We start from the raw sequence: 26836 nt of genomic DNA on the forward strand, positions 1-26836 counted from the left end.
CTCTTCACCTCTCTGCAGGCTGCAGATTAGAAAGCAGGCACCCAGAGCACTTCTCCTGCCATTGAACTCCAGTTTCACGCTCCTGTTTTGATAACTGTTGCATGAAGTGATCTCCATCTAGGATATGCTTTTCACAAGGTCTCTTTCCCCCATCTTTCTGACAGCTTATTATGACTGAAGTGGAAATGTTACATAAAACAAGCTGTTTATGGAAATCTTATTTCTGTCACATGACCTCTCTCCTGATATGACAGTCACTCAATCTGGCTGCAAGTATTAAATACATTAATTACATTTGTCATTGTGAGATTCCTCTCTTACCACCACTGGCTTTTATAGTCCTGGTGAAATATATTCTGAGCAGTAAAATCATAGCACCTTGGCTCACTTTAACGTTTATAACAATCTGACATAATAAGGATACTGTCGTTGCAGAAACACCTTCCTACACCCATATGGGTACTTGAAAATCTGTGCTTTCTCCATCCTCCTACGTAAGTATAGTAGCTTAGGAACTTTTATGCTGTGTCTTGATTTTTAATGATAAGAGGTGTCAGGTACCATTTAAAACATAGGGGATGAAAAGGGGACAATTCAGCTTTAAATATAATGAAGCTTTCCTGTTCTGCTTTTGTGAACTGGGAAAAGTGTGTGAAAACATGAAACAACTAAAGTTTTAAACTAGAAAGCATTAAGATCCTATCTTAGGACCCCTTTCTCTCACTCTCAAATACCTAGAGAACATAAACAACTTAATGTGACTGACTTTGATGCCAGTCTAAACTCCACTCACAGCAATTAAATAGTCAAGATCTCTACAAATGAGAACTAAACTCTGGCTTGTAATGGTGGATCTAGTCTTCTCAAGTGCATATGTAGAGCTTGTTCTCTTGCACTTCAGCATTCTGTCTCCCCCATGCCCGTGGTTCAATTGTTGTCTTCTCCAAACACAAGACACAAGTTTTGGAGCCCCCAAAATAAGTTCAATCAGGATTTTGCTAATCTCATGCCCTTGCCTTCAAATTGTATCATCAAAATAATGGATAAGTCTAGACTACCCTTCTGGATTCTGATACTTGAGTGCAGGATTTCTATAGAGGTTAATAATTCCGTATTTTTGCATACAAGAAAAAATTCCATGTATGTTATATTTAGAATTTAAAAAAATAGAATATATATATAGAATATCAGCTAAAACCTGAAGGACAGTGATTGTTTTGTTTTGTTTTGTTTTGTTTTGTTTTGTTTTTTTTAAATAATGATCTAGATTTTGGGGATACAATTGTTGAAGGAGCATTTTTGCCCCATTCTTAAGGTAACTGCTCATAGGTTGGTGGCCCATATTTAGGAAACATAAGGTGCTAGATTGTTTGCATGTTACCATGTTGTGCAGCACATCTCAATTGTAAAACTGCAGTCAGGGTGGCAAAGCATTCCCTGTATCTGAGCAGCAGGAATAAAGATCGGTACCAAGCACTCCAGTATAGTTCAAGTAGCAGCTCTGGGTCTCTTGTTATATTTGCTTTGTTGTTCATTTACTTTAGGACTGACACGGTTCTGGCCATTGTGAAAGTGACAAGCATGGCTACAGCAGTTACCTATTATGGCAACAGTGTTTTGAAAGAGACCAGAGAGTTTTGCAGTGGTGAGACATGACTCCAGCCCTTTTACTAATTCAGGACTTCCTCCTGAATTTTGACAGCAGCACCTGTTAGGAGGAAGGCCTGTGCACACCCTGTCAAGAGGGCTCACCTTTTACGCAAGCGTTGCGTGGCAGCAGCCTGCAGCTGACATTTGCCCGGGCTCTCTGCGTCCTGCCGCCAGCCCGATGGGGTGCGGGACGGAAGAGGTGTGCGAGCCGGGGTGCCTAAGGGAGGACCGCAGGAAGGTGCCGTGCTTTGTGGCCCTGGGGCGGGGCTGCCTTAGCGCCTCGCTTGTGTATTGGGTCTAGATTCATACATAAATATAGCCGGGGTGGGCTCGCCACACTCCTCTTGCCCCCACCTCCAACCCAGGAAGAGACAGAAGGGGGAGAGAGAAATAAGGAAAAAAAAAAAAATCCCAGTGAGGTCATTTCAATGAGAGCGCAGGAGGCGATCAGACAAGGTCGACTTTTCCGGAGGAGGCGCAGCCCCTGAGGAGCGTGGTGCTGCATACGGACCGCCGCGCTGCCCAGCCGGCCGGCCCCGGCGCCCCGTCCCCGTCCCCGTCGCCGGCCCGGCACCTTGGAGAGCTCCGCGGCGGCGGGGCTGCGCTCGCTGCCGGCGCGGCGCTACGCTGCGCGGCGCGGGGCCCGGCGGAGCCGGAGCCGGGGCCGCCCCGCCGCCCCTCGGCAGCGCCTGCCGGCCACGGATGCACCGCTCCGCCCCGGCTGCCGGCGAAGGAAGAAAAGTTTGGGGTCGACTTAAGGAGGCGGGAGCGTCGGAGGAGAAGGAGGATGCGCGGTTTCCCCGGCTGATCGGGAAGGAAGGATGACCGAGGGAGGATGTGCACCAGCAGCCAGATCATCGGGAGCCTCCTGGTGCTCTCCGTGCTGGAGATAGGGTTAGGGGTGTCCAGCGTGGCCGTGGGGGCGGTCAGTTTCAGCCTGGTCCTCACAGAGCATAAACCTCAGCTGGGAGACTCTTCTCCGGTATGGAGCGGGGTGTGTGTACGTTAGCCATTTCACTCTCTCTTTAACTCTTTATGGTGATGATCAGACCGTGCGAAGGCATCCCCCTCCCTTCCCTTCTCTTCCCTTCCGCGTGTGCATGCTGCGCCGAGAGCCTCACCGGGTCCATTTCTGATGTGCATGGGGTACAGTCTGCGTACTCGTGGGGTGAGAGGGGGAGGTACGGCGGGGGGAGAAATGTATGTGTGTGTTGGGTGGGGGAAGACCCCTTCTTTCTCACTCCTTTTCATTTTTTTTTAATTTTGCTATGAACAATTGAACTTTCTGTGAACCCATTCTCACTCCTGGGAAAGCCCAATGCCTTGAGTGGAACATGGGCCATAGCTTATGATCTTTAAATTGACTGTAAGTTCTGCTTTTAAAAAAAGAAGAACCCTGTCCTTTATGGCAAGACTGTCAAAAGGTGTTTTAAAATAATGTCAAGGGTATGTCAGCTGAGTTCTGAGCTTTTTGAGGAAAAAGGAGAAAGAGGAAATTGGATAGAAAAGGAAAGATATGTTCTCACGATCCGGGCACCCTGAGCTTCTTGTAAAATGAACAGAAAAATCAAACTCCAACAATGGGTTAATAGAAGCAGCATTTTCATGTCACAGAGCATTTCTCACTTCCCAAAAATGTTTCTTATTTTTTTCAGTTCAGTACATGTTTCTAGGAAGAATTCTCCTCCAAATGTGTATTTATATTTATAAAACAAAGAGTAGGAAATATTGAATATTGAGCCTAAACATGAATGGGCTTTTTCAAACTCCAAAGCTGGTTTTGGCCAGCCTGGATTGTACAGCAGTATTTTGAAAAGGATTGTTTGCTTTGCATGAGATAGGATGATAAATACAAAACACTCTTGGTTATTCATCAGTGTAATCTCTTGTAGTTTATAGATTCATTCTGACAAAGTGCTTCATGTGATATTCTTACTGTTGGTAATTATTAATTATTGACAACAGCCATAAATATTTTTTGGCAGTATATAAACACACACATAATTCTGCACTGCAGAACAGGCAGGTAGGAATTTAGATTGAAGATCCAATTAAGACAGTGGCCAATAGGCAATGATATTATCAAAATCACTTCAAAGAGGGATTTTTCTGATAATTGCTGATTAAGAAAAAAGATTACTCAAAAAATATGTGTCTTTCTGAAGATTTAATGACAGAGGGCAATATCCTGGGTTTCACTGAAGTCAAAGAGTTTTGACCAGTCAGTGAGATCAGTATTTTATGCAGTGATTTCATTTTGTGACATGCTATCACAGCTGATACCATTTCATGACAATGCACATTTTCTGCCCAACTGCCTCAATCATATTTATGGTTACTGTTACCCCAGAGTTTGTACTAACCATAGATTAAGATCCTATTACAATAGATCTTGGCTCCAAGGACCTTATAATCAAAGCAAGAGACAGATGTAGGATGAAAGGATGTAATAAAGAAGCAACAAACCAAAATTGATTGATATAACAGGTGGTTGCATTAACACACCAGCAGTCTGGCTGATTTCAAGCTGCTTTTAGGTAGAGTTTTAGAGAGAAATAAGACAGAAGACAATGAAGTGATTTTGCAGATGTTTATAGGAAATTCTCCACATACGTGAGTGCAGAGGCATGGAAGAGAACCCAAAGAGACTTGTTTGAAAATGTAACAAGTGGAGGAAGGATGCCCACAATGAGAGCCAGCAGAGGCAGGGATCAACTGCTAGGAACTGAGCAAGCAACTGCAGGGTGAGTAGACAGAGAGGCCACAAAGAAACTGTGAAGTGGAAGCAAGCAGCTTATGCTTCATGTGGTAAAGGAAAAGAGAAATCACAGCTGCATGTAGAGTGCCATTACATAGTTATAAAGGCTTACTTACTTTGCCTTGAACTAAAGATCTTTGGTCTGAATTGTCACCATTATGGCACCCTCTTTGTACCAGTCCAGCAGTTCAAATTGTCTGTTAGGTTGTGTTCTTCTGACTAGAGGACTAGAAGGAGAGACAGAACAAGAAAGGAGCCAGACATCTGTTATTGTCCAGGTATGCTAAGGTCCATGGATAGCTAGATCCAAATTAGAACAACTGGAGAAAGGTTTGTTTGCACAATCCTCAGAATTGTCCTGCTGCATAAGCCACCTTTCTGTTCACTGGAGCTCATGTTGAGAGTATTAAAGAATATGTCTTGCACAAACTATGTTACTTTTTTTTTCCAATCCACACTCTTGAATAAAGGTTTTCCTTTGAGAAATGAACATTAAGGAAAAGAAAGGGACACTAAAGGGAAAAGGAATACTTTGACATGCAAAACACTGGAGTTAAGTTGAACAGTGTCATGTCCTGTTGTAATTTACCTGGAAATATACTGAAAAGTTTTAACTCTGTTCTATCTTTTTATGTGGGTGGAATTCAGCAGAGGTCCAGGTTCATAAGGAAGTGGATGATGATAGCATCACCATGGAAACCCTAACCTGAATTCCTAAAATTTGGGTATTTAAAATCATGCACATTCTATCTCCTATACTTGCCTCCCTATTATGCATTTTTGCATTCAACACATTGTCTTTCTTCTTATAAGAGTTGTTCTTATTGTTCACTGTCTCCATTCAGTAGATAATTTACTAGTGTAACTAACTTTAAGAATGTGAATCTCACCCATAAGATTAGAGAAACAAGTGAAGTTAAGCATGAGCTGAAGTGCTCTGATCATTGCATGTCTTGCATTAAGTATAAACAAGCCAGGGAAAGTGGACTAGACAAAAATGAAGAAATTGAAAGCCTAGTCAATGTCTACCATCAAAAATGTATGGAAATGCATATTTCTGAAATCCACCACTCCAATTCAGTCACATTACATACTGTATAAATGATCTGACTGATAAGCATGCTGAACCACTAACACTAACATAGCATCCAGACAAAAGGCTTCTGCACAAACAAACAGAATCAAAAGATAATAATTTAAAAGGTATTCACAGATATAGGTTTAGAACATAATGGTTGCATCACTATCACTGTGACTAGTGACTATGCACACACACATATGCATATGGCTCTAATTCTTATTTATCCCACAGTGGTGAATAAATTCTTGCTATAAATGAGATTCTCTCACAGAAAGAGATAGAGAATGAGAGACAAAAACCACCTCTTTAGTCAAATATGCCATCCATCTTCATATGCAAGAAAGATGCGTGATGATCCACTTATGGCTATGCCCCTCAAGAGTAGTAGTGTCTTCCCTTATAAAGACAAATATCTAAAGGTATTTGAGAGAGATGCATTTTTTGGATGTTGGTCGGTCTGTCTGTCTTTCTGTAGGGGCAGAGTTATTGTTTCCATGATTTGTGATTTTAGCACAGTGAAAGTCTGCCTGCCCATTAAAAATCTGCATTTATAGTTTGTCTATAGTAAGTTCCTCCAAGTTGGCAATTGAAATATTTTATTTCAATGACTTTGATTTACTCAAGATTTGAAGGAAAAGGGGCCAGTCAGTTTGAAACTCTCACAGAGCAGGAACATCATTTTAGACTGTTAAATCAATGTTGGTGGCCTAAAATTTTAAAATATTACATTTTGCATCTAGTTTTTGCTGCTGCCAAGTTTCATTTGGAAAAAACAGGCAAACTTTTTTTTTTTTTTTTTAAGAGCACTAAAAATTCATGTTATTGTTTAGCATGCAGACAAAATGCAGATGTGATCCTACTTTATTTTAACATGTGCATTGCATTTTCATCAAACTGATCATATTTCTTCCTGGCTCCTGCTCCTGATGAAATAAATCATAGCACTGTCAGTGAGCTCAGTGGAAGCTGGAGAGAGCTCTGTACCTGTAGATAAGGGAGGAGGTACCAAGTGCAGGAGCTTCTTGCCTTGCGTGGAACCAGGACAATTCACTCCAGCTGAGAAATTTTTCAGCAGGTTTTCTTTATCATTCAGACACTCCAGAAGCATAAACCAACCCAGAAGACAGTCTATTCAAGGAGACTCATAGTTCCTGGGTTGCATTTAAGAAGAAGTCTTTAATATAAACTAATTTAAACATACGCTTAAATGTTTTGCTGAGATAAGACTTCAGTTCAGCTGCAGGGAATGATCTTTAATCTATTACTTTTTGAGATGAAAGTAGTCATACTCTAAACTAAATATTTTATAGAAAAACAACAAAAACATTATTTACTATTTGATAGGCCCTAAACAACTAAATAAACATTATTATTTTGTGCTGAGAATTTGACTATTTTTCCAGGTGAACAAAGGTTTTTTGAATCACTGATGGCAGGTAGACTTTCAAGTCAAGAGACCCTCTTTTAAATTTCCTTGAGAGTTTCTAAAAACCATTTTCAATTTTTAAAGCATCTCTGTGGCCTAGAACCAGATGAATGGAAACACTAATCACAACGACTGGGATAGAATTCAAACTGCTTGAATATGGCTTGTAACAGTGGGAATTGTAGCACCACTTGAGCTGATATGACCAAAGAGCACACTACTAGGTCAACCTAATAGCTCAGATTAGATGTGTTTTAACACTATCTCACTCAAAATAGTAATAGCAGAGCCCCCTCTCAGCATGACAGATTTTGTGTGACATGGGGTTGGGTTGTAGCAATGCTGTTGGTTCTGGTGCTGGATCTGGATGACCTGCAGCCAGCTGGACATTCCTGTCCCCACAACCCACTGCATGGGACATTAGAAGTTTCCATCCCCCTTTTGCAAAGATTATTGTGTTTCTCTATGGAGGTAACACAGAAACCTACTACCTAAGCTTGTTCTTTTTGCTCGTTGTCATTTTTCTCTAGTTTGATGCCTTTGTTTTCATGAGCAGATTCTGTGCCCTTTATGCCTGCACTAAGAAAACTGACTCCTTGTTCTGAAATACTGCTTTGAAGAAGAGATACCTTCTCTGTCTAGTTCATTCACTAGGGATTTCAGTTTCTTCTCATTTGGATGGAGTCAAAGCAACAAGATCATTAAATAGAATGGTCCTTTCTATACACTACTCATTTCAAATTCCTGGGTCTTCTCATGGCAGTCACATGTTTATATAGTGCTAGAGTAAAACAGAGATTTTTCTAGTTTTCCACCTGACAAGAGTAGATAGAAGTGAAGCTGTTGATTCTGTCTTGATAGTTTATGTCTCTTAGCAGGGGATTATTTGAATAGGTATTATATGCTTGCATTTTCACTGTGTTATATTTGAATATTCCTTTCTCTATTTCATCAGATAAATACGGATGACCCAGAATGCTGGAGGGCTTTCCACAAAGTGTATGTACTTTGGACCGCTTCTTTGTCATGAACAGCAAGTAGGGATGAAGCAGTGGTCATATTCAACAGATTTTCTCTGCTGTTTTCTTCAGCCTCAATCCAGAAGATTTTCCTTAGATAGTTTTCATTTCCTCACAGGAATTACAGTCACCATCACTTCTGCCTCCTTGAAAGAAAGGTTTCTTAGCTTCAATATATAAAATAAAAATAATTCCTTTATTTCTGCATGATGGAAAACAACAAATCTTTGGCTCTCTGCAGAGCTAACTAAAATGGAATATTTTTTTTCAGACTATCAGTAAAAAAGGCCCCTTTTTCCAGGAGAAAGTGAAAGAGCTCAAGTCTTTTGTTTCAGAAAATATGAGATAGGGATGGATCCAAACCACAGAACTTGAATCTAATCCAAGATTTCTGTGTCCCTACTGAAATTTCTGGGTGTTTAGATCTGAGGTTTTTTTTCAAGCCCACATTTAATATAAAGTAAATTAAAGCAGGCTCAAAATAAACATTGATTGTCCTTTTCTGGGAGGTCTTTGATTCTTTATCCCAAAGTTCAACTGACCAACTGGCCAAAAGAGATGATTTCTACCAATTCTCAGCAGTCCTGGCTAATAGCAGAGATCCCAGTTGGCTGGAGGTTAGCAAATGTGATGCCCATCTACAAGAAGGGCCAGGAGGAGGATCCTAGGAACTACAGGCCTGTCAGTCTGACCTCAGTGCCAGGGCAGATTATTGAGCAGATCATCTTGAGTGCCATCACATGACACATACAGGACAACCAGGTGATCAGACCCGGTCAGCGTGGGTTTTTGAAAGGCAGGTCCTGCTTGACCAACCTGATCTCCTTCTATGACAATGTGATCCACTTAGTGGATGAGGGAAAGGCTGTAGATGTTGACTACCTAGGCTTTAGTAAAGCTTTTGACACTGTTTCCCACAGCATTGTCCTGGAGAAATGGACAGCTCATGGCTTAGATGAGTGTACACTTCACTGGCCAAAATCTGTCTGGTTGGCCAGGCCAAAAGAGTTGTGGAGAATGGAGTTAAATCCAGCTGGTGGGTGATCACAAGTGGTGTTCCCCAGGGCTCGGTATTGGGGCCAGTTCCATTTAATATCTTTATCAATGGATAAGGGGATCGGGTGCACCCTCAGTAAGTTTGCAGACAATACCAAGTTGGGTGGGAGTGTTGATCTCCTTGAGGGTAGGAAGGCCCTACAGAGGGATATGGATAGGCTGGATTAGTGGGCTGAGGTTCAACAAGGCCAAGTGCCAGGTCCTGCACTTGGGTCACAACAAACCCATACAATGCTACAGGCTTGGGGAAGAGTGGCTGGAAAGCTGCTGAAGAAGGACCTGAAGGTGTTGGTCAACAGGTAGCTGAATACGAGCCAACAGTGTGCCCAGGTGGCCAAGAAGACCAAGAGCATCCTGGCATGTATCAGAAACAGGGTGTTTCAAAAAGATGGACCTAATTTGAAATCACTATATCTTTGAAATTGGGTCCATCTTTTGAAATACCTTGTAGTGTGATCAGCAGGACTAGGGAAGTGATCATCCCCCTGTACTTGGCTCTGATGAGGCCACACCTCAAATACTGTGTTCAGTTTATGGCCCCTCACTACAAGAAAGACATTGAAGTGTTGAAGTGAGTTCAAAGAAGAACAGCAAAGCTGGTGAAGGATTTGGAGCACAAGTCCTACAAGGAGTGGCTCAGGGACCTGGGGTTTGTTTAGCCTCCAGAAAAGGAGGCTGAGGGGGAACCTTATTGCTCTCTACAACTACCTGAAAGGAGGTTGTAGCAAGGTGAGTGTAGGTAACAAGCAGCAGAACAAGAGAAAATGACCGGAAGTTTCACAATGGGAAGTTTAAATTAGATATTAGGAAAAATTTCTTCACCAAAAATGCTGGCAAGCATTGGAACAGGCTGTCCAGATAAGTGGTGAGTCACCACCCTGGAGGTGTTTAAAAGACATGTAGATGTGATGCTTAGGGACATGGTTTAGCGGTGGACTTGGCAGTGCTGGGTTAACAGTTGGACTCAATGATCTTAAAGGTCTATTCCAACCTAAAAAGTTCTATGATTCTATGATTTTCAAATATGCATACTGAATATAAACAGCCACAGCTGCAGTGTTAATGGCAAAAACTCAACAATTAGACACTCCCACATCATCTTGCAATCACATTAGTGCTATCAGAGGGACTCTGACTCTTCTGGGTCCCCAAGAAATCTCCACTGAAAGAGAGACTGAGCTACCCAGAGCACACCGATCGTTTAAGTACGTTTTGTGCTTTGTAGTGTCTTTGGATTTTTTTACCCATCACTCAAGGGTTGTTCTGCCCATATCTATTATTGTATAATCCTGCCTCCTCTGCTAATCTTGATACAAAATATCATGTATCATAAGAGATATGAATAAGTCTTCAACCAAAAGTAAGTCCAGAAATAATGTGAACTGGTTGCAAGTAGTGGTCTATGTAGGTTTTTAAGTGAGATTTTGAGTTTTCTGATGAAAAGTAATTAAAATTAAAGTCCAACAGTGAAACATCTGCTTCCAGTCCCAGCTGAAGGTCCCTCTCTGGCTCTCATGGCATTTTTATTAATTTAGCTTATCCTTCATTAAATTTTATAACTTTATTCTTGGCATGAGTTGTGAACACTTCAACAATTGATCATTCTTTAGAAGGAGCTTATCTTCAGTGTTATATTTCTTTTCCACTCCTGATTTACTTATTTTCAGTATAAGTTTTTTGCCTTAACTTACTTCAGGTTTGACATCATTAGAAAATGTAAATACATTTAAAGTGTCTGAGAAGTTATTAAAAACTGACTGAGGATAATCAATTTTAATGTAGAAAGGAGCAAGTCCTCACCATGACAATATTAGTCAGTCATGGGTAAACTGTAGTCCAGAGTAGCTCAACAGTTATAAGTCAAGGTTAAACAGTATGACATTGGCATAAAGATTAAGTCCTTCAGGATAGCCAAGAACAGAGAGTGGCAAGACAGCAGAGCCTATGGTGGCTGTATTCCAGTTGGCGGTATTACAAAACAGAAGAGTTCAAAATCAAATGATGAACAGGAACAAACATAGGAAATTCCTGTACAGTCTGATCTCCACTCACATTCTTCTCTGGTACAAAGAGCTGGTGTAGTTTCTCCCATCTCATTTTCACTATCACTGATCACAACACTGAGACATCAAATATTTTACAGGGAATTACTATAGCATCAACAACAACAACAACAACAAAATCCCAAGTCCCTAGCTATTCTATCAAAAAGCAATTATCAGAGTCAGTCCCAAAACGTCCCACTGATTTCCTAACCTTTCTAGAGGCCTACACATTAAGAAGCCTGGCTAAGGCAACTCTGCATGAGTAGTGTTCCTGAACACAGGGTGTTGCTAATATTCTCTTTGTAAAGCAGGATTCCACTGTTTCCAGTGAATCAGAATCCTCTTCAGCCTAAAAAAGCAGTAAACTCGGCTCATCATTTTCAAAACTGTGCATGAGGTTTAATTGCCCAACACTGTGGCTCAAATTTATCCATTGGTTTTAATAGAAAAATGCCTGCTGTCATAAATAAATAACCATACTGCTTTTTGGGCAAGCCTTTTCTCTGTGAATGTAACACTCTGTCATCTAAAAAAAACCCAAATTGTATTAAGCCTTTGCTACTGTCCAAGTGCTTTTCTTCTAAGGTTTTTAACATGTTCAGGCACACTAGTGCATTCAGTTTCACAGCTTACCTGACTTGTAGTCATATGGATCATAAAACTTTGGCATGACTTTCTCGAGCTCACACAGAAGAAAGTGGATGAACCAGGAATACCCAACTGCATGGAATGGAATGGAATGGAATGGAATGGAATGGAATGGAATGGAATGGAATAGAATAGAATAGAATAGAATAGAATAGAATAGAATAGAATAGAATAGAATAGAATAGAATAGAATAGAATAGAATAGAATAGAATTGAATTTTTCAGTTTGTTCTCTCTTGAGTTCTTTAACTACAGGACACCTTATTCCTTGTGTTTATGTATAAATATTGTAGATGCACAGAGAGAGAAAATACATACAGAGCATACATACAGACCCTGACACAATACAACAGTATCATGGAATCATAAAATATCTCAAGTTGGAGGACATTCATAAGGATCATTGAGTCAAACTCCCTGCTATTTTGCAAGACTACCTGAAACTAAGACATATGACTAAGAGCATTGTCCAGATGTTCCTTGAACTCTGACAGGCTTGGTGCCATGACCTGGGGAGTCTGTTTCTAATGTCCAGTCTGAACCTCCCCTGATACAGCTTCATTCGATTTCCTTGTGTCCTATCACTGGTCACCAGAGAGGAGGTCAGCAGCTCCCTCTCTGCTGTCCCCTTGAGGAAGTTGTGGACTGTGATGAGGTCATCCCTCAGCCCTCTCCAGGCTGAACAAACCAAGTGACCTCAGCCACTCCTCGTAAGTCTTTCACCATCTTGGTTGCCCTCCTATAGACACACCCTAATATTTTGATGTCCAAAACTTCACAGAGTACTTGAGGCTGGGACACACCAGTGCAATCTAGAGCAGGACAAGCACCTCTCTTGAGCAGCTGTGCTGTGCTTGATGTGCCCAGGACACAGTTGACCCTTTTGGCTGCCACGGCACACTGCTGACTCATATTCAACTTGCCATCAACCCAGACCCCCATATCTCTTTCTACAGGGCTGTTCCCAGCCTCTTGTCATCCAGTTTGCATGTATAACCAGGATCACCTGTCCCAGGTGCAGAATCCAGCACTTTCTCTCATTAAATTTCATAAGGTTGGTGATTTCTCAACTCTCTAATCTATCCAGATCTCTCTGTAAGGCCTCTCTACCATTGAGGGAGTCCACAGCTCCTTCTAATTCAGGATCATCAGCAAATTTACTTAATTTACATTCAACTCCTGCATCCAAATCATTAGTTCAGGTAGTCCTTCAGATAATTTAAATGCTATGGAATACAGTACTCACCCCTTGTTTTTGAGAATAACCAGTACCTTAGGGCTTGCAGATTAGCTCATTCAGTATTCTTTGGATTTCAACTGGGAAATACCTTAGGTAACATTTTCTGTATATGGCACTACATAGAAGTAGTTTGGAAGGGTGTGCATCTTGTCCCTCGAAAACAGTGAAAAAGAGCAGAACTGCCACAACTGGTGGGTTCTAATGCTGAGTGAATCTGTAATTTGCTTGTTGCTCCTCTGGCCATATGCAATGTTCATTACATTCTCTTCTGGCTAGCAAAGACTGTATAATGAAAATAGAAAGTATTCTTCAATTGAAATCAATGGTAAAAAATAAATTGACTCTAACAGAAGCAGAATTAGAGCATTCTTGAAAAGATGTATGACCTGTTCTTTCATCTTAGAAAGTAAATTATCAAAATGCATATTTTTTAAACTAGTTAACATACCCTTATTACAAGTTGAATCTATCTTTGATGGTGGCTTCCAGATTGTTTCTGTAAGCTTTCCAGAACTCATAAATGTTTCCTTACACAAAATTTTCCTTTTAATTCTATTCAATGACTACAGAGATAAATTATATTATTAATCTGCATTATCAAGTCTGACTGAATTGAAGTTAATTACAGTGATGTCTTGAATAAAAACATTTTTTGAGATTTCTGCATTGTTGTTGAGAAATACAAACCACTACATGTGAAAATCTAAAGCATGCCTTCAGTTGAAGGCAACCTGCAATGATAGGATTGGGAGTGCAACTCCAAAACATCACAGAGAGGTGGACTGAAAACTCACAAGGCAGGTGTAATAGTTCTGAGCTGAAATCTCCTCTGCCTGAGGTAAGGGATCAGAGGGAGCTCTACCCATTGCTTTTTTAGATTGTTTTTCCAATGGGTGAGCTCTAGTAGCAACTACCAGTTGTATGGTACATCCTAAGCCATTCAGCAATCAGATCGTATTAAGTCCACATCCCAAACTTAGTATAGAGGTAAATAATATAGCAAAAAAAATAACCATATTAAATATTTGGATCTGATTCAATGGGCCTAACTCAGAGTAAAAATACATCTCAAGGCTTATTATTAGCTATATGTATGAACTACTATAGTTGGAGGGAGATAAAATGCTTCCTCAACTGAGATACTGAAGTTCCAGAATTTTGGAGGGTAAATCTCCATTTGGAGGGTAAATGTCCATATTACATGGACCCTGAATGCTGTATAGAAACCGCTTAAATTTTTTCACTTCTATGTAACAGTCAGGTCAGCTCTGTGACTTAATCCTAAATTAAGGTCAAGCAGAGCCTTTGACAGAAATACCATCTCAGTGAAAAAGGATGTGGCAAAATCCTATATTTAAACTATCAAATAACTTCCCAACAGGAGTGTAGGGTTAGCTTTACTGAGAATAAGTAGCATAGATTTCTTAATAAAGGAGTTTATGAGGTATCAAAGAAATCTTTTAACAGTATTACAAACACCTTATCACTTTCATACAACTCCTGTAGTTCCTACTACGACTGCTCCCTCAGGGACTGTTTGCTGTTTCTCTTGTTAAACCTTTTTGGAGGAGTGAAAAGGTATCAGAGAATGTCATCAGTCTTTGACACAGGTCACTAAAAAGCACTAACATCTCTTCATATCAGCTGGTAAGGGGTGTTTCAGTTTTTGTTAATTAGTTCTTACCTAACGCTTGGTGTGACAATTAGCAGACCAGTTTGTGAAAGAGAACTGCATAAAAAAATACAGATTCCTCCATGCTATCTCTTGCAAAGTGGGCTATCCAGAATCTGAAGCAGACTTTCCTGCATGTTCAGTGCAGCCACACTAACAGAATGTACTTGCATTTACACCTGCACTCACAGTGGTGACCGAATTGAATTCTTGCCCAGAGTTCCATTGGTCTGAGCACAATCCATGTATGATCCCTCAGTGGTTCACACTGTAGGATCAAGGCATTAAGTACCTCAGCTGTGCTTCAAAGTAGATGATTTGGATCACTGTCTACTACCTTGCTAAACTTTTCTGAGAAAAAAAAAAAAGAAAGAAGTAAAAGACATCTTCTGCATGCAACATTTTTTTTTAATTGCTTGTTTTGTTTTTGTTTTTTTTTTTTTTTTTTTGTGGTTTTGTTTTGTTCTGTTTTGTTTGGGTTTTGTTGTTGTTGTTGTTGTTGTGTTTTGTTTTTACCCAAGATGCTTAAAAGTAGGATCTATTTTTTTATGAATAATCACCCTCAGTCTGGCTTCTCATCCTAGTTTCTTCTTCTCAGATAAGTGTATTTATGCTTGAGTTATAACTTCCTGAAACGTAAGGTTTGTGATATAAATGCTGACTACTGTAACCATTGCCTAACCTACTTTTGTGGTCACCACTACAGCAACACAGCAGAATTTAAACTTCAGACCTTAAATGCTGAAATAATTGATAATTGGTTTGTTTTTTTTTTTTTTTTTCTTTCCAGTTTCTGCTTTGTGGCATATGTGGAATATTGTGCGCCAAAAAAAAATCTGGACTTGTTGTAAGTTTTTCCACTGCATATATAACATATTTGAAAGGCATACTTATCTAACCTGAACCCCTTACTGGGGGCTTTTTGTGTCCGATAAAAGGTCAGTAAAAATTGTAAGTCAGCAGTCTGAAAAAAACAATCAGAACTCTGGGTCAATCAAGCAAAACAAGGCAGGTCTGAAATCACCTATTTGCATTATGCCTATTTAAGCCACAGAACCCCATTTACCCCTGTCTGGGTAAATATGGATGGAAAACCTGTTGACACAATTGTATGCCAAGTCAATAAAAAGTTCCCCAGTAACTTCACTGGATTGTACCTCTCTCCTTCAAAAACCCATTTCTGTGAAATGTGGCATGATTGGGCTACCACTCAATGAGCCTGCAGACCAAGTTTGGTTCTCGATTTCATAGCTGTTCACTGTTTCGATAAGTTATTTTTCCAATCAGAATAATTAATAAGCCAGACTTAAAGTGATAGTGGGTATTTCTCTCTCTTCTAAGAATCAGAAATACAGTAATTTTTCTGACTGCAGCAAAATAGCGTTATTACTACACAAGTCGCAGCAGAATTTTATGTTAAAGACCTGATCTTATTGTACGTGACAATGTCTGGCTTCGTTTTCTGTCAGCTTGATTATTCTGCCATATACAGATGGAAGTCATGTAAAACCAGCACAAGTGTGAAGGGAAGATCTCTCTCAGAGTATTTTTGAATATCAATGAGTTATACTAAACCCTGTTTCAATGACAGTCTCATTTCTTAAAGCATGTAGACCATAACCAATTTCTAAAAGCTGTCTGTTCTGGTGGTCTCATGGAATAGTCACTTCCCAGTGTAGCGCAGCATACAGCCTGAATGTGACATTCCTGATGAAATTCTCATCCCAGTTGTGTGGTCTGTAAGGCTCCACAAATTGTTCCTACCAGAGAAGTAAATACACAAAGCCATGTTGAATAACATAAAAGGCCACCTAGATCAACATCTGACAGGCCAGCAGTACCAAGGGAAGTGAATAAGACAATAATTTAGCAGTGTCTCCATAATAAGGTCTTTTGCTATAGAGTCATTTGTGGCTCAAGGACATCCTGAATCAGGGTGGCACCTTTGTGGCTAAAGTGACAGGAGGTCTTTAAATATGTCTCATTATTTGCAGCCCGTTTCACATCCTTCTGAAGTTCCCAGAAACATTTTAACCAAGCTGAAAACAAACAAACACCCAGTCATCACACTGACCTTCTGTAGAGCTGCATCACAAATTTCTTTGTCGTTTATTTTGCTTCTTTGTCCAGCATGTTCACATTGAACACTTTTGAAGTCCCCACAAAAGTTGTAGAAAGCCTCCAAACTGCTGTCTGACTGAACAAACTAGAAGTGAACTGGAGACAGAGTCAAAGGGCACACAAAGCAAGAACCAATATCTGAGGTGTTCACTCCTGAGGAGTGGCAAGAAACTGCACAATAGAAAATTATGACACATTCTGTCATATTACTGTTTTGAATGAAATGTTGGAAATCAGAAGATTTGTGTCCTAGTAGACCTTCCATTAACTAACTTTCAACATGATCAAGTCATTCTATGTAAATTTATTTTACAAGCAACATTAATTTTAACTCATGTACACCAGAAGATATTGTATTCCCTTGGAGCTCTGTGGGAGCTGAGGGAGTTAAAAATGAGTGTCTGTGCAGTGTTTTTCAGTCCATGATGCTATCAAAGCACTGAATTATGGTTAGTCTCATTTTGTATATGAATGAATCTGTCTCTGAAAAATGTTTACCATGACATAACCTCTCTTGTCTTTCCTGACAGATGATACTTTTCTCTGCCTGTTGCATCTGTGGACTAATCGGAGGAATCTTAAATTTTCAATTTCTTCGTGCTCTGACAAAGAAGTCGACTGCTCTCTATTCTTTGCATCTTGCCTCCATGTCTCTTGCATGCATTGGAATTGGTGGTTGCACCCTTTCTTCATGGCTTACTTGTCGGCTAGCCAGCTATGAACAAAGGCGAATGTTCTCAGAAAGAGAACATTCATTGCATCACTCCCATGAAATGGCAGAAAAAGTGAGTTGTGTGTCCTCCCTTATTTGTTCTGCTACTCCTAAAATGCTACTGTATGTGTTAATGTTTACAATTGGCAAGAGATTTATCCAGTTTTTAGTTTTATATAAGAAACAGCTTCTGGGAAATGAATTGCTGCCATTCTGTGTGAGCTTTATTATGTTGCATTATATGGAGCTATTTTTAGGTACTGTATATTTGCAGTATATCCATTTCAATAAAGTACATCCATTTTCAACATAATTCCATTGTATAGCTATTCAAGGGCTTAGCTGCTAAAGATAGCACTTCATAAATAACTGGAAACCTTATTAATATGGATTATCATGTATTGTACTGTGAAAAAGCACAGAATGCTCTCTGTAACCACATCATTGCATGCTTCCAGGATTTAATCAATTTCTTTCTTTTCCAAGTACTCAGCTTATAAAGTAGGTTATTTGAACACAAAAGCCACATTTTACAAACCTAGATGACTAAACATAAGCACCTAAGGGTATATTTAGATACCTAAATGAAACCGGTCAGATTTGTAACACTGAATATTTACTGCCTTTCTGTGTGAAAAGGAAGCTTACTAAGGTGTCTAAGTCTATGTTTAGGTGCTTTTAAATTTAAGCTCCCAAAGTTGAGTACAGAGGATCAAATGAATTGAAAAGAATTTTGAAATCAACTCTTTGGATTTAGAGGTCTGATTAATATTTGAGGAGCACAATATTCATTGACATGCTGTGCTTTACATTTGGACTTTGTGTCCAAAGCCTTTCATTTGAGAAATGGGTATAGAAGGGAACAAAGGCCAAGTGGACTGCCCATCTAAACCTCCATGTGCAAGTTTGAGTTACAGTTAGTTCAACAGTCTGTGTCATATCTACTGAGACCTCTGAACAGCAGACCGAGGATTAATTCACTCAGACTGTAGAATATTTTCAGATTCCCTGACAAAACATTATATAGCAGTTAATTGTCCATTAAGTAAAAATTACTTGTCACTATTCTTTGGTTTCTTAACTGAAAGGAAACTCCAAATAGAAATATAGAATGAATTCACCTTAGAAGATATTTGAAACACGTTTTAAAAAGTTAAAAATTACAGGTTACAATAGCAGCAGGAAAGCAAGGTGATAAAATCAAAGGAAGTGATACATTTCTCCCTCTCATTTTAAAATGAAGTAGAATTCTGATGAGCCATGTAGGCAAATGTGACCATGGTCTTGAAGATGGTAGGCTAGATCTTGCCTTTCAAAAAGGCTCTTGCCTCAACAAGGACAAAGATGGAGCCCAGTTGAGAGAAAAAGAGAGGGAAAGAAAAAATAAATGTCCTGGGAAGAAATACCTTTCAAAATACAAACACCTGCCAGCTCTATCAATTTGGGCTGAAGATGACCACATATAGCAGTAGTTCACTCCCTCTTTTCCTGGTCTGTTGACTACTGAGTTTTTAGACACTTAGCAGTGGGGACTGCCGGGTGCCCTCTTATCTTGGGTGCAGGGCCATGATGCATGTGCATAGCAACCCTCTTGTACATGCTCAGTGAATGTGGGATGCACCCCATCGATGGGGGACTCCCTGCATGTATGTTCTAGAATCAAGTATGCATGTGTAGATGGTCTGATATGGGACTTCTTAGACCTATAGCCTGTGGACTGCCTGCTGATGGCAGGTTTAAGTACATTAGCTCAAGGCATGCCCCTAAAAATAATGAAGGCTACTTAAAAACTTATCTTAAATTAGGCCCAATTTAGAAAATAGCTTTAAAGTGTTTGATATATAAGCCTATCTTGTATATATCTGATATACAGTAATATAGACATGTACTGCATGCGCATTTGTTTGTGCTATATTTATTGTATAATTGTTATATTTATATTAGAGATTGAGGGGTATTGAAATAACCGACCTGCCCAGCTGCCCGGTGGTTCCCCCGACACCAGAGTTACCTCCAAGGTACGCTGAACGCTAGGGAGCTACCATGTTGTTATGTCACTTCAGGAAGGGCCATCTCTAAGAGGAAGTCATAACTTCAGCTAATCAAAGTTGGCTGATGCTGTGGTGTCACTCTGAGTCAGGAATGGTGCTTCCAGGTAGTGACATAATTCTACGTGGTGAATGCTGCAATATGGAAGTAAGTTGAGTATTTAAAATATTCACCCTAGTTATAGACATCCAAATGCTCCTATTTGGATGTTGCCACGATTGACTCACTCTACTTCTAATCTATGTGCTCTTTCATTTATTGAATTCAGCAATATTTTTAAATTTATTAATACTTCTATTTTTGAAAATGGAAATATTGGGGAAAAATGGTTTTCAATATTTTCTGAAATTATGATGATATTCTAATAGCTGATGTCTGCAGAGGATTCAAATGACAAAGCTGACAAAAGGAAATTTACACTGAGTCATGAGCAGCCCTCTGACAGGTCATCACTATCAATATGTGGCCAACTGATAGTTAATATTAAATGGCTTTGGGATTCTCGGTCCCTTTCCCAGCTGACTGATATCTTCAGCATAGATCCAACAAAGGGTTTAGGGACCTAACACCAGGTTCAAGCGTAGTGCCTTGTTACAGAGTAGGCAGCCCTCAAACTGGGATCCAGACAGTGACACTGCAGGCACACATGTTCCTCTTTAGTATATAAGGAGAATACGGCACCATACAAAAACATCCAACACCATCACCTGCAAATGGAGAGCTGGGTGGTAGAAAATGTTCAAAATTCAGTAAGTTTACATACTTTATTTTCTCTGAACTTTATGCTTGATTCAGGAGTATTAATTGAGAGGGCTACTTGGTTTGATGGCCCTAAATTTACTTTGTATAGAGGAATAAGGCACTCTTTCTTGCAAAAAGTGTGCATGGAATAATTAAGTCTTGTGATCTATTTTGAGATCTAGTAACACCTGAGAGGAGGCACTAGTGTTTCCACTTTATGTCAAATTACAAGTTCTAGTCTCTCCCTCCCTAACTGTTTATAAATCAAATATTGCAGATTAAAAGAAGAAAGAGTCAGATTAGGAATAAAGACCAGGTCCCAGAATTTTCTTGTCTTTACCAACAGTCTCAGCTACTATGCTATAGAGTCAGACTATTTCTTTCTGTCTCCATCTCTCTCTGCTTAGCCCAATGACTCTTGCTTTACTTCCTTCATTGAAACTTCCACAAGAAGGGGGACAAACAAACCCCTTTTCTACTACATTTTCTCCAAATGCACCTAAGAGGTAGAAGAGGTTAATTTAATCTTTCTATGCAGACAATGGCTTCTGGTTCTCATGTAAATATTTCAGAACTAGGCCAACAGTAGCACCTCCACCTCATCTGCCTGAATTTAATAATAATAGCCCAAACTGCATTTTTATGTGTGCCCATAGCTGGATGTTATCTAGGATCTGTTATTGGACATAAGCACCAGATCACTTAATTTCTACATGTGGATCCAATTTAGTATGAAATAGGCCTAGGACTTTTCAGAATAACGCTGTTCTGAACATAAATTCTATGTGGCTTTGAACCCTTCAAGGTCAGAGAACTGTTTAATTAATGTAGCCATCTCCACACTTAGACAGCTGCTAAATAGGTATTGTTTGGATTGCAATTTGAGAATTGGAAAATCTAACTCAAAAACAAATCTTAATTTAGGTGCTTTAAGATCCTGACTCATGATCAGGTCAGCTTACTCCAGGATGACTCATCTGCCACTTGGGTAGCAATTGCTGAACTGCTAAAAATTGTAATCTGGCTTATTAAGGGAAAACCAAAATCAGTCCCATACCAAGGCCAGCAGTCAAAACCCTTAGATGCTGTTCGGATCTAGACCTATTTCCCAAATGTCTATCCCAGCTAGCATCGAATGGCATCTGTTTGTAGCATGTCATCATAGAAAAAGGTTTGAATAGAAACAAGACTTGATTACCATCTTGATCCTTTGTAGATTACCACACAAGCTTGAGTTGAGGCACTTTCAAAGGACAGTGTCACAATATTTGCACAGATGCCATCAGTGCTGTATATGCGATCTGAGAGTAGTATCTGCCTCAATCAGTATCAATGAGTTTATCAGCTTTCAGATGTACCTAATTAATGTAGGAAGAAATGTAATTTTTTTTTTACAGTGAGATTTATAATGCCAAATAAAAAATGTATTATTTTTCTGACTTTGAAATTCAGTTTGTTGTATTTTTATTACAACCTCAGCTAACTGAATTTCAAACATCATGAAATAATTGTAATTTTAATAATTTTTTTTTATTCTTGTTCTAGGAAATTACAGACAACCTAAGCAACGGTGGCCCACATCTGATTTATAATGGAAGTGTATATTAAGAGATTTTTAAAAGTTCCACGGAAAGCAGCAGTTATAGAATTTTCTTCAGGAAAAAATAGACTCCAAGAAACTGAGAAAACTGAACTATCGAAGCTTTTACAGCTCAAAGGTCACAACTGCAGAACAGCACAGTTGCATTTCCCTTTTAGAGACATGTTCAAAATTTGTCTCCTAAACATTTTGCAGATATACAATATCTATTCATCTCCTGGCTACTCTCTTTTGAGTTTTTTGTCTGAATAACTCTTCAGAATTGTGACAGTATTTGGAATAGACTTCTCAAGACTATTCTTCTCATGAAGATGCAAAAACTAGAAAAAAAAATAATTAAACTGGACCACATTTAGCCTGGTCACAGGATTCCTAAACAGAAGAGGGCAGAGGAAAGATGGTTCAGGGGAAACTTTTTCTCCTCCCCACTTAGCAACATCTGGTGTAATATGATGGCTTCAGATCATATGGCATGGTACCAGCAATGCATCTGCACAGTCCCTCTCCTCACAATGCGAATGCATCCAGCCTCAGTTTTCCCAGTAGATCGTATCAAAAAAGAGTGCAAATTATTCTCCAAAAGGCTTTCATTTCACATTCAGAGCGTAAATGAACAGTGTGCTGAAAACAACACCAATGTCTTTGTTTTGAAAGACAGAATGCTCTAAGAATGCCATAAATCAAAACCTCAACAATGCCTTGTTGTAAAGAAATTGTAAATATTTCCAGTTTGTGAATGAAGTATATTTCGTAACTTGTTCATAAAAGATGACAAATAAAATGAAATCTAAACCAGAGATTTTAGAGAGATCTTTTGAGGTTTTTTCTTGTTAAAAAATCTTGCAAAGCTGAACTGTCATGCTTGCAGTTTTGCGCAACACATTGAAAGTTTCCTACAGTGGTGAAGCAAGCTCAGAAAGGAAAAAAATGAAGTCTGAACAGAGGTGATTCTGCACACCTACAATAGAGTTTGAGGTCTGTTAAAGCAGTGTGTATGTTAAGGCAGCAGCTTCAACTGATCCCAAGCTCTGTTGTAGGACTTACTGGCTCATATAGCCATGACAAATGGAATATGTAATCTGTAACAGAACATATAGAGCACAATATTAATACAAAATATTCACATTGAAACACATGTATGTTATATAGTGAGCCTATGGCTATGCTTCAAAGCCCAGAACTTCAATATGAGTTTGATATTTGTTCGGCGACTCACACCCATGTTCCCAGACAAGTGTGAAGAGAATCTTATTATTAATCAAGCCATGCCACAAAAGCCTCTAACAATTATATTAAATTGTTTTGTGAATCTATATGGTATAAAATAATATGTAATTCAATTGTCTTAGGATTTTCTAAGTCTATAAGGAAGTTTCTCATCTAATTACAACATAGGAAAACATCATCACTGTGATTTAAGGCTCTCATTTAAACTTATTTAGTTGGATGGCTACACTTGTGAGTCAAAAATTCATCCATCTTATAAGGCTTCTCTTCACTTATCTACTGTGTAAAAGGCTATTTGAATCTTCTCGCAAGCCTCTGATATACTAAGATGTATTATATATATTAGTAATTGCTAATGAGACTGTTGAACTTCATAAAGAATATAGATACTGTCATAGGAAAATAATTAGATGTTAAGGCATCTCTGTTCAAGGAAAGTGGTCCCTTTCCCAGGTGCTACCAGTCTTTAGACTGTCTCACCTACTACATTCCAACATGTTTGGGCTCTTTATAGGTGCCATTGCCTCTTTGGCTTGATGTTCCTCTTCCTCAGCACTGGGAAACATGGGATAAATTTGTCCTCAGCATCTGCCCTTTCTAGAAATCTGTCAATGGCAGGACCGGTGTCTAAATGGGCTGCAGAGTTTCATATGGGTTGAAGAAATCCATACTGGACACCACAGGGACAGAGGAAAAGTTTCTGCAAGATTCCCTTCCTCATTGAATCAGTACGCAGTATAAAAGGGACTTATCAAAGAAAAAAAAGAATAAAATAAAAAGTGGCTCAAAAATCCACCTCAGAACTACCTAGCTGAAGTTCATCATTAACTCGGTATAACAACTGTAAAATCATGATTCATATAGAGGTCTCTTGTGACACTTACTTCAGGACTAAGAATAGTAGCTTTAGATCAGTTCAGAATCTGCTCATGAATGACATTATAGAACACACCATAACACTACCCATTTTCTTATCACAAACACTTCATTTCCTGACATGGTAGTAGCAGTATGGGATGGTGCAGGGCAATAGGTGATTCTTCTATATCCAATATCATAGTCCAGCACAGTAGCCAGTTTCTCATGCTTTGGAAAGGAAAGGAGGATACATTATGTAAGCTCACAATGTTTGAAGCATTACTGTAACTTACGAAATACAACCCTCCCACTTCAGCTGCTTTTCAGGAAGTGCTGGAAGGAGAAAGAAGAAATCTGGTCTCCAGAGAACAAAAGATTCAATCGTTCTTTTGTTTGTTTGCTTGTTTTGCTGCCAAGCCTGCAGAATGCAGAAAAGCTGGCTGGTCCCTGCATTAATAAAAGCCTTGAAAACACCAAGTTGGAATTCAAAAGACTTAGGAACAAATTTGACAAAGAATGCTCCTACCTGTGACATACAAAAAGGATCAAAATTCTTAAATTCAAAGTAAATGACCATAATATATGGATGTGGTAGGGGAATTCTAGGAAATTTTTCACTTCATTTCATGAAGTTTTGCTTTATAACTGCACACAGAGCTCAACAGTAATGGAAATATTTTTTGTATGTTTTCCTTACTGATACAGTTGAAAGGATACTCATTCCACTTACCAACTGTAGGAAAAACAAAACTTCCAGTTTTCCAAATATGAACAGCTGACATATACATCAATAGTGTGAAGGCTGGGCACTGAAATTCATTTTAATCTAAATAAGCATGTATTGTCCTTGATGCACTTATTTCTGATTCACACTGCTATAAAAGCTGATGCTTGCTCAGATTTCCTCAGAGATATTCAGCTGTTATTTACCAGGTCAAGTAACACTCTTCCTGAAGTGGGTTATTTATTGTAATTTGTGTGTAGGACTTAGCTGTATTTTTAAATATTTTAGGCTATGCTTGACATCTCATAGGACCTCAGCCTACGAGAAACACTCACATTCAGAATTTACAACAAGGAACAGTTCTTACTGCAAATTGTGCACAAAAGTGCAAATAATATATTTTAAATCTTTGTCTGGCACAATCTTCAATATATTTTTGTTGCATTAGGACAAATGTCTTTCCCTTCAAATGGTCTGGGGAGGTATGAAGGACAGTGGAGCAGGTCAAATTCAACAGAAAATTTACATCATAGAATCATAGAATATCCAGAGTTGGAAGGGATCCACAAGGATCATCGAGTCCAGTTCCTGTACCTGCATATGACTATGCCCCTTTCACACCATGTGTCTGAGGGCGTTGTCAAATAATTTCTTGAACACTATCAGGCTTGGGGCAGTGACTGCCTTCCTGAGGAGCCCATTCCAGTGCTCCACCACCCTTTCAGTGAACAACCTTTCTCTAACATCCAACCTAAACCCTTCCCTAATGTCCAACCGAAACCTTCCGGTCATTCCCTTGGGTTCTATCATTGGTCACCAGAGAGAAGAGATCAGCACCTGCCCGTCCTCTTCCCTTTGTGAGGAAGCTGTACCTACCATGAGGTTTCCCCTCAGTCTCCTCTTCTCCAAGGCTGAACAAATCAAGTGACTTTAGCCGCTCCTTATACGGTGTTTGCTTTTAAACCCTTCACCAACTTTGTGGCCCTCTTCTGGACACTCTCCAGTAGCTTTACATCTTTTTTATCCTGTGGCACTCAGAACTGCACACAGTGCTTCAGGTGAGGCCACACCAGTGCAGAGCAGAGCGGGACAATCACCTCCCCCGCCTGGCTGGCAATGCTGTGCTGGATGCACCCAGGACATGGTTGGCCCTTTTGGCTGCCAGGACACACGGTTGGCTCATGTTCAACTTGCTGTCAACCAGAACCCCCAGACCCCTGTCCGTGGAGTTGCTCTCCAGCCTGTTGTTCCCCAGTCTGTATGCACAGCCAGGGTTGCTGTGTGCCAGGTGCAAAATCCAGCACTTGCCTTTGTTAAACTTCACGCGGTTGGTGATCACCCAGTTCTCTAATTTTTCCAGATCCCTTTGCAGGGCCTCTTTGCCCTTGAGAGTGTCAACAGCTCCTCCCAATCTTGTGTCATCAGCAAACTTACTTAGCATTCCATCAAGTCCTGCATACAATTCACTTATGAAGACATTAAAGAGCGCTGGTCCTAAGATGGATCCCTGTGGAACCCTACTAGTGACTGCTTGCCAGCCTGACATAACTCCCAAGTGAAGCAAGACTTTCCCCTTGTGAACCTGTGCTGGCTGGGACAAATGACTACCTTGTCTTTCAGTTGTTTTTCAACTAGAATAATCTTCTCCAGAATTTTGCCAGGCACAGAAGTAGTAAGCCATAATCACAAATAGTCATATTTATACCAAAATTTTCTTTGGGAGTGTGATTTTGAAGATAGAGGGAAAAGAAAGTAAAACAGTTTAAGTCATTTTTAATCCTTTCAGATCCCTGTCTCAGTCAGACTATGGAGTAAAAGGAGCCTTCTTTTAGTTTAAAAGCTTAGAAATACCTAAAAACAGACTGGTATTAGGCTATCATACCATTGTAGATGCTACTGCACAATCTACCTAAAATGATTCTAGCCAGCTTTCCTTTCCTGTATCAAAGTGATATCTTTAGCTCCACTATAAACTTCCAACAAGTTCCACGAAGCTGTTCTACATGTATCTTGAGACAAATTTTGAAGAATACTCTTAGAAACTTGTACAAGGGCTTGCCAGGCAGACTCACAGTCTGTAGGGGGAGCTGGGGAAAACGAAAAAAAAGCAGCACGTTTTTGGTAAAACATAATTTGATTGGAATGAAGATGTTAAGATGCTAAACCCAACCTAGTTCAGTATCATCTGTCTAAGGAACATTGAGTAACT

The 26836-nt window shown here is 39.6% G+C and overlaps 1 protein-coding gene across 6 annotated transcripts; it reads left to right on the forward strand.

Moving 5' to 3' along the window:
- Positions 1-1875: 1875 nt before the first annotated feature.
- TMEM196 (transmembrane protein 196) lies at positions 1876-22615 on the forward strand. 6 transcript variants are annotated; one of them, XM_065831906.2, is made up of 5 exons: positions 1876-2650; positions 15386-15442; positions 17247-17501; positions 19373-19446; positions 21764-22615. In XM_065831906.2, the coding sequence occupies exons 1-5, from the start codon at positions 2486-2488 to the stop codon at positions 21780-21782; spliced, it is 570 nt and encodes a 189-aa protein (XP_065687978.1). In that variant the 5' UTR covers positions 1876-2485; the 3' UTR covers positions 21783-22615. The 6 variants fall into 6 exon arrangements, with proteins under 6 accessions (XP_065687978.1, XP_065687979.1, XP_065687980.1 ...); XM_065831907.2 differs by having other exon boundaries at positions 1876-2632; XM_065831911.2 differs by lacking the exon at positions 1876-2650 and adding an exon at positions 7894-7914.
- The last annotated feature ends 4221 nt before the right edge of the window (positions 22616-26836 follow it).

This window comes from Patagioenas fasciata, chromosome 2 (genome assembly GCF_037038585.1).
Source record: "Patagioenas fasciata isolate bPatFas1 chromosome 2, bPatFas1.hap1, whole genome shotgun sequence".
NCBI lineage: Eukaryota > Metazoa > Chordata > Aves > Columbiformes > Columbidae > Patagioenas > Patagioenas fasciata.

Coding starts and splice junctions, on each gene's coding strand:
- TMEM196 (XM_065831906.2), top strand. CDS start 2,486: ATGTGCACCAGCAGCCAGATCATCGGGAGCCTCCTGGTGCTCTCCGTG. Junction 2,651..15,385: donor CGGTATGGAGCGGGGTGTGT/GTACGTTAGCCA, acceptor TTTTCTTTCCAG/TTTCTGCTTTGTGGCATATG. Junction 15,443..17,246: donor AAAAAAAATCTGGACTTGTT/GTAAGTTTTTCC, acceptor CTTTCCTGACAG/ATGATACTTTTCTCTGCCTG.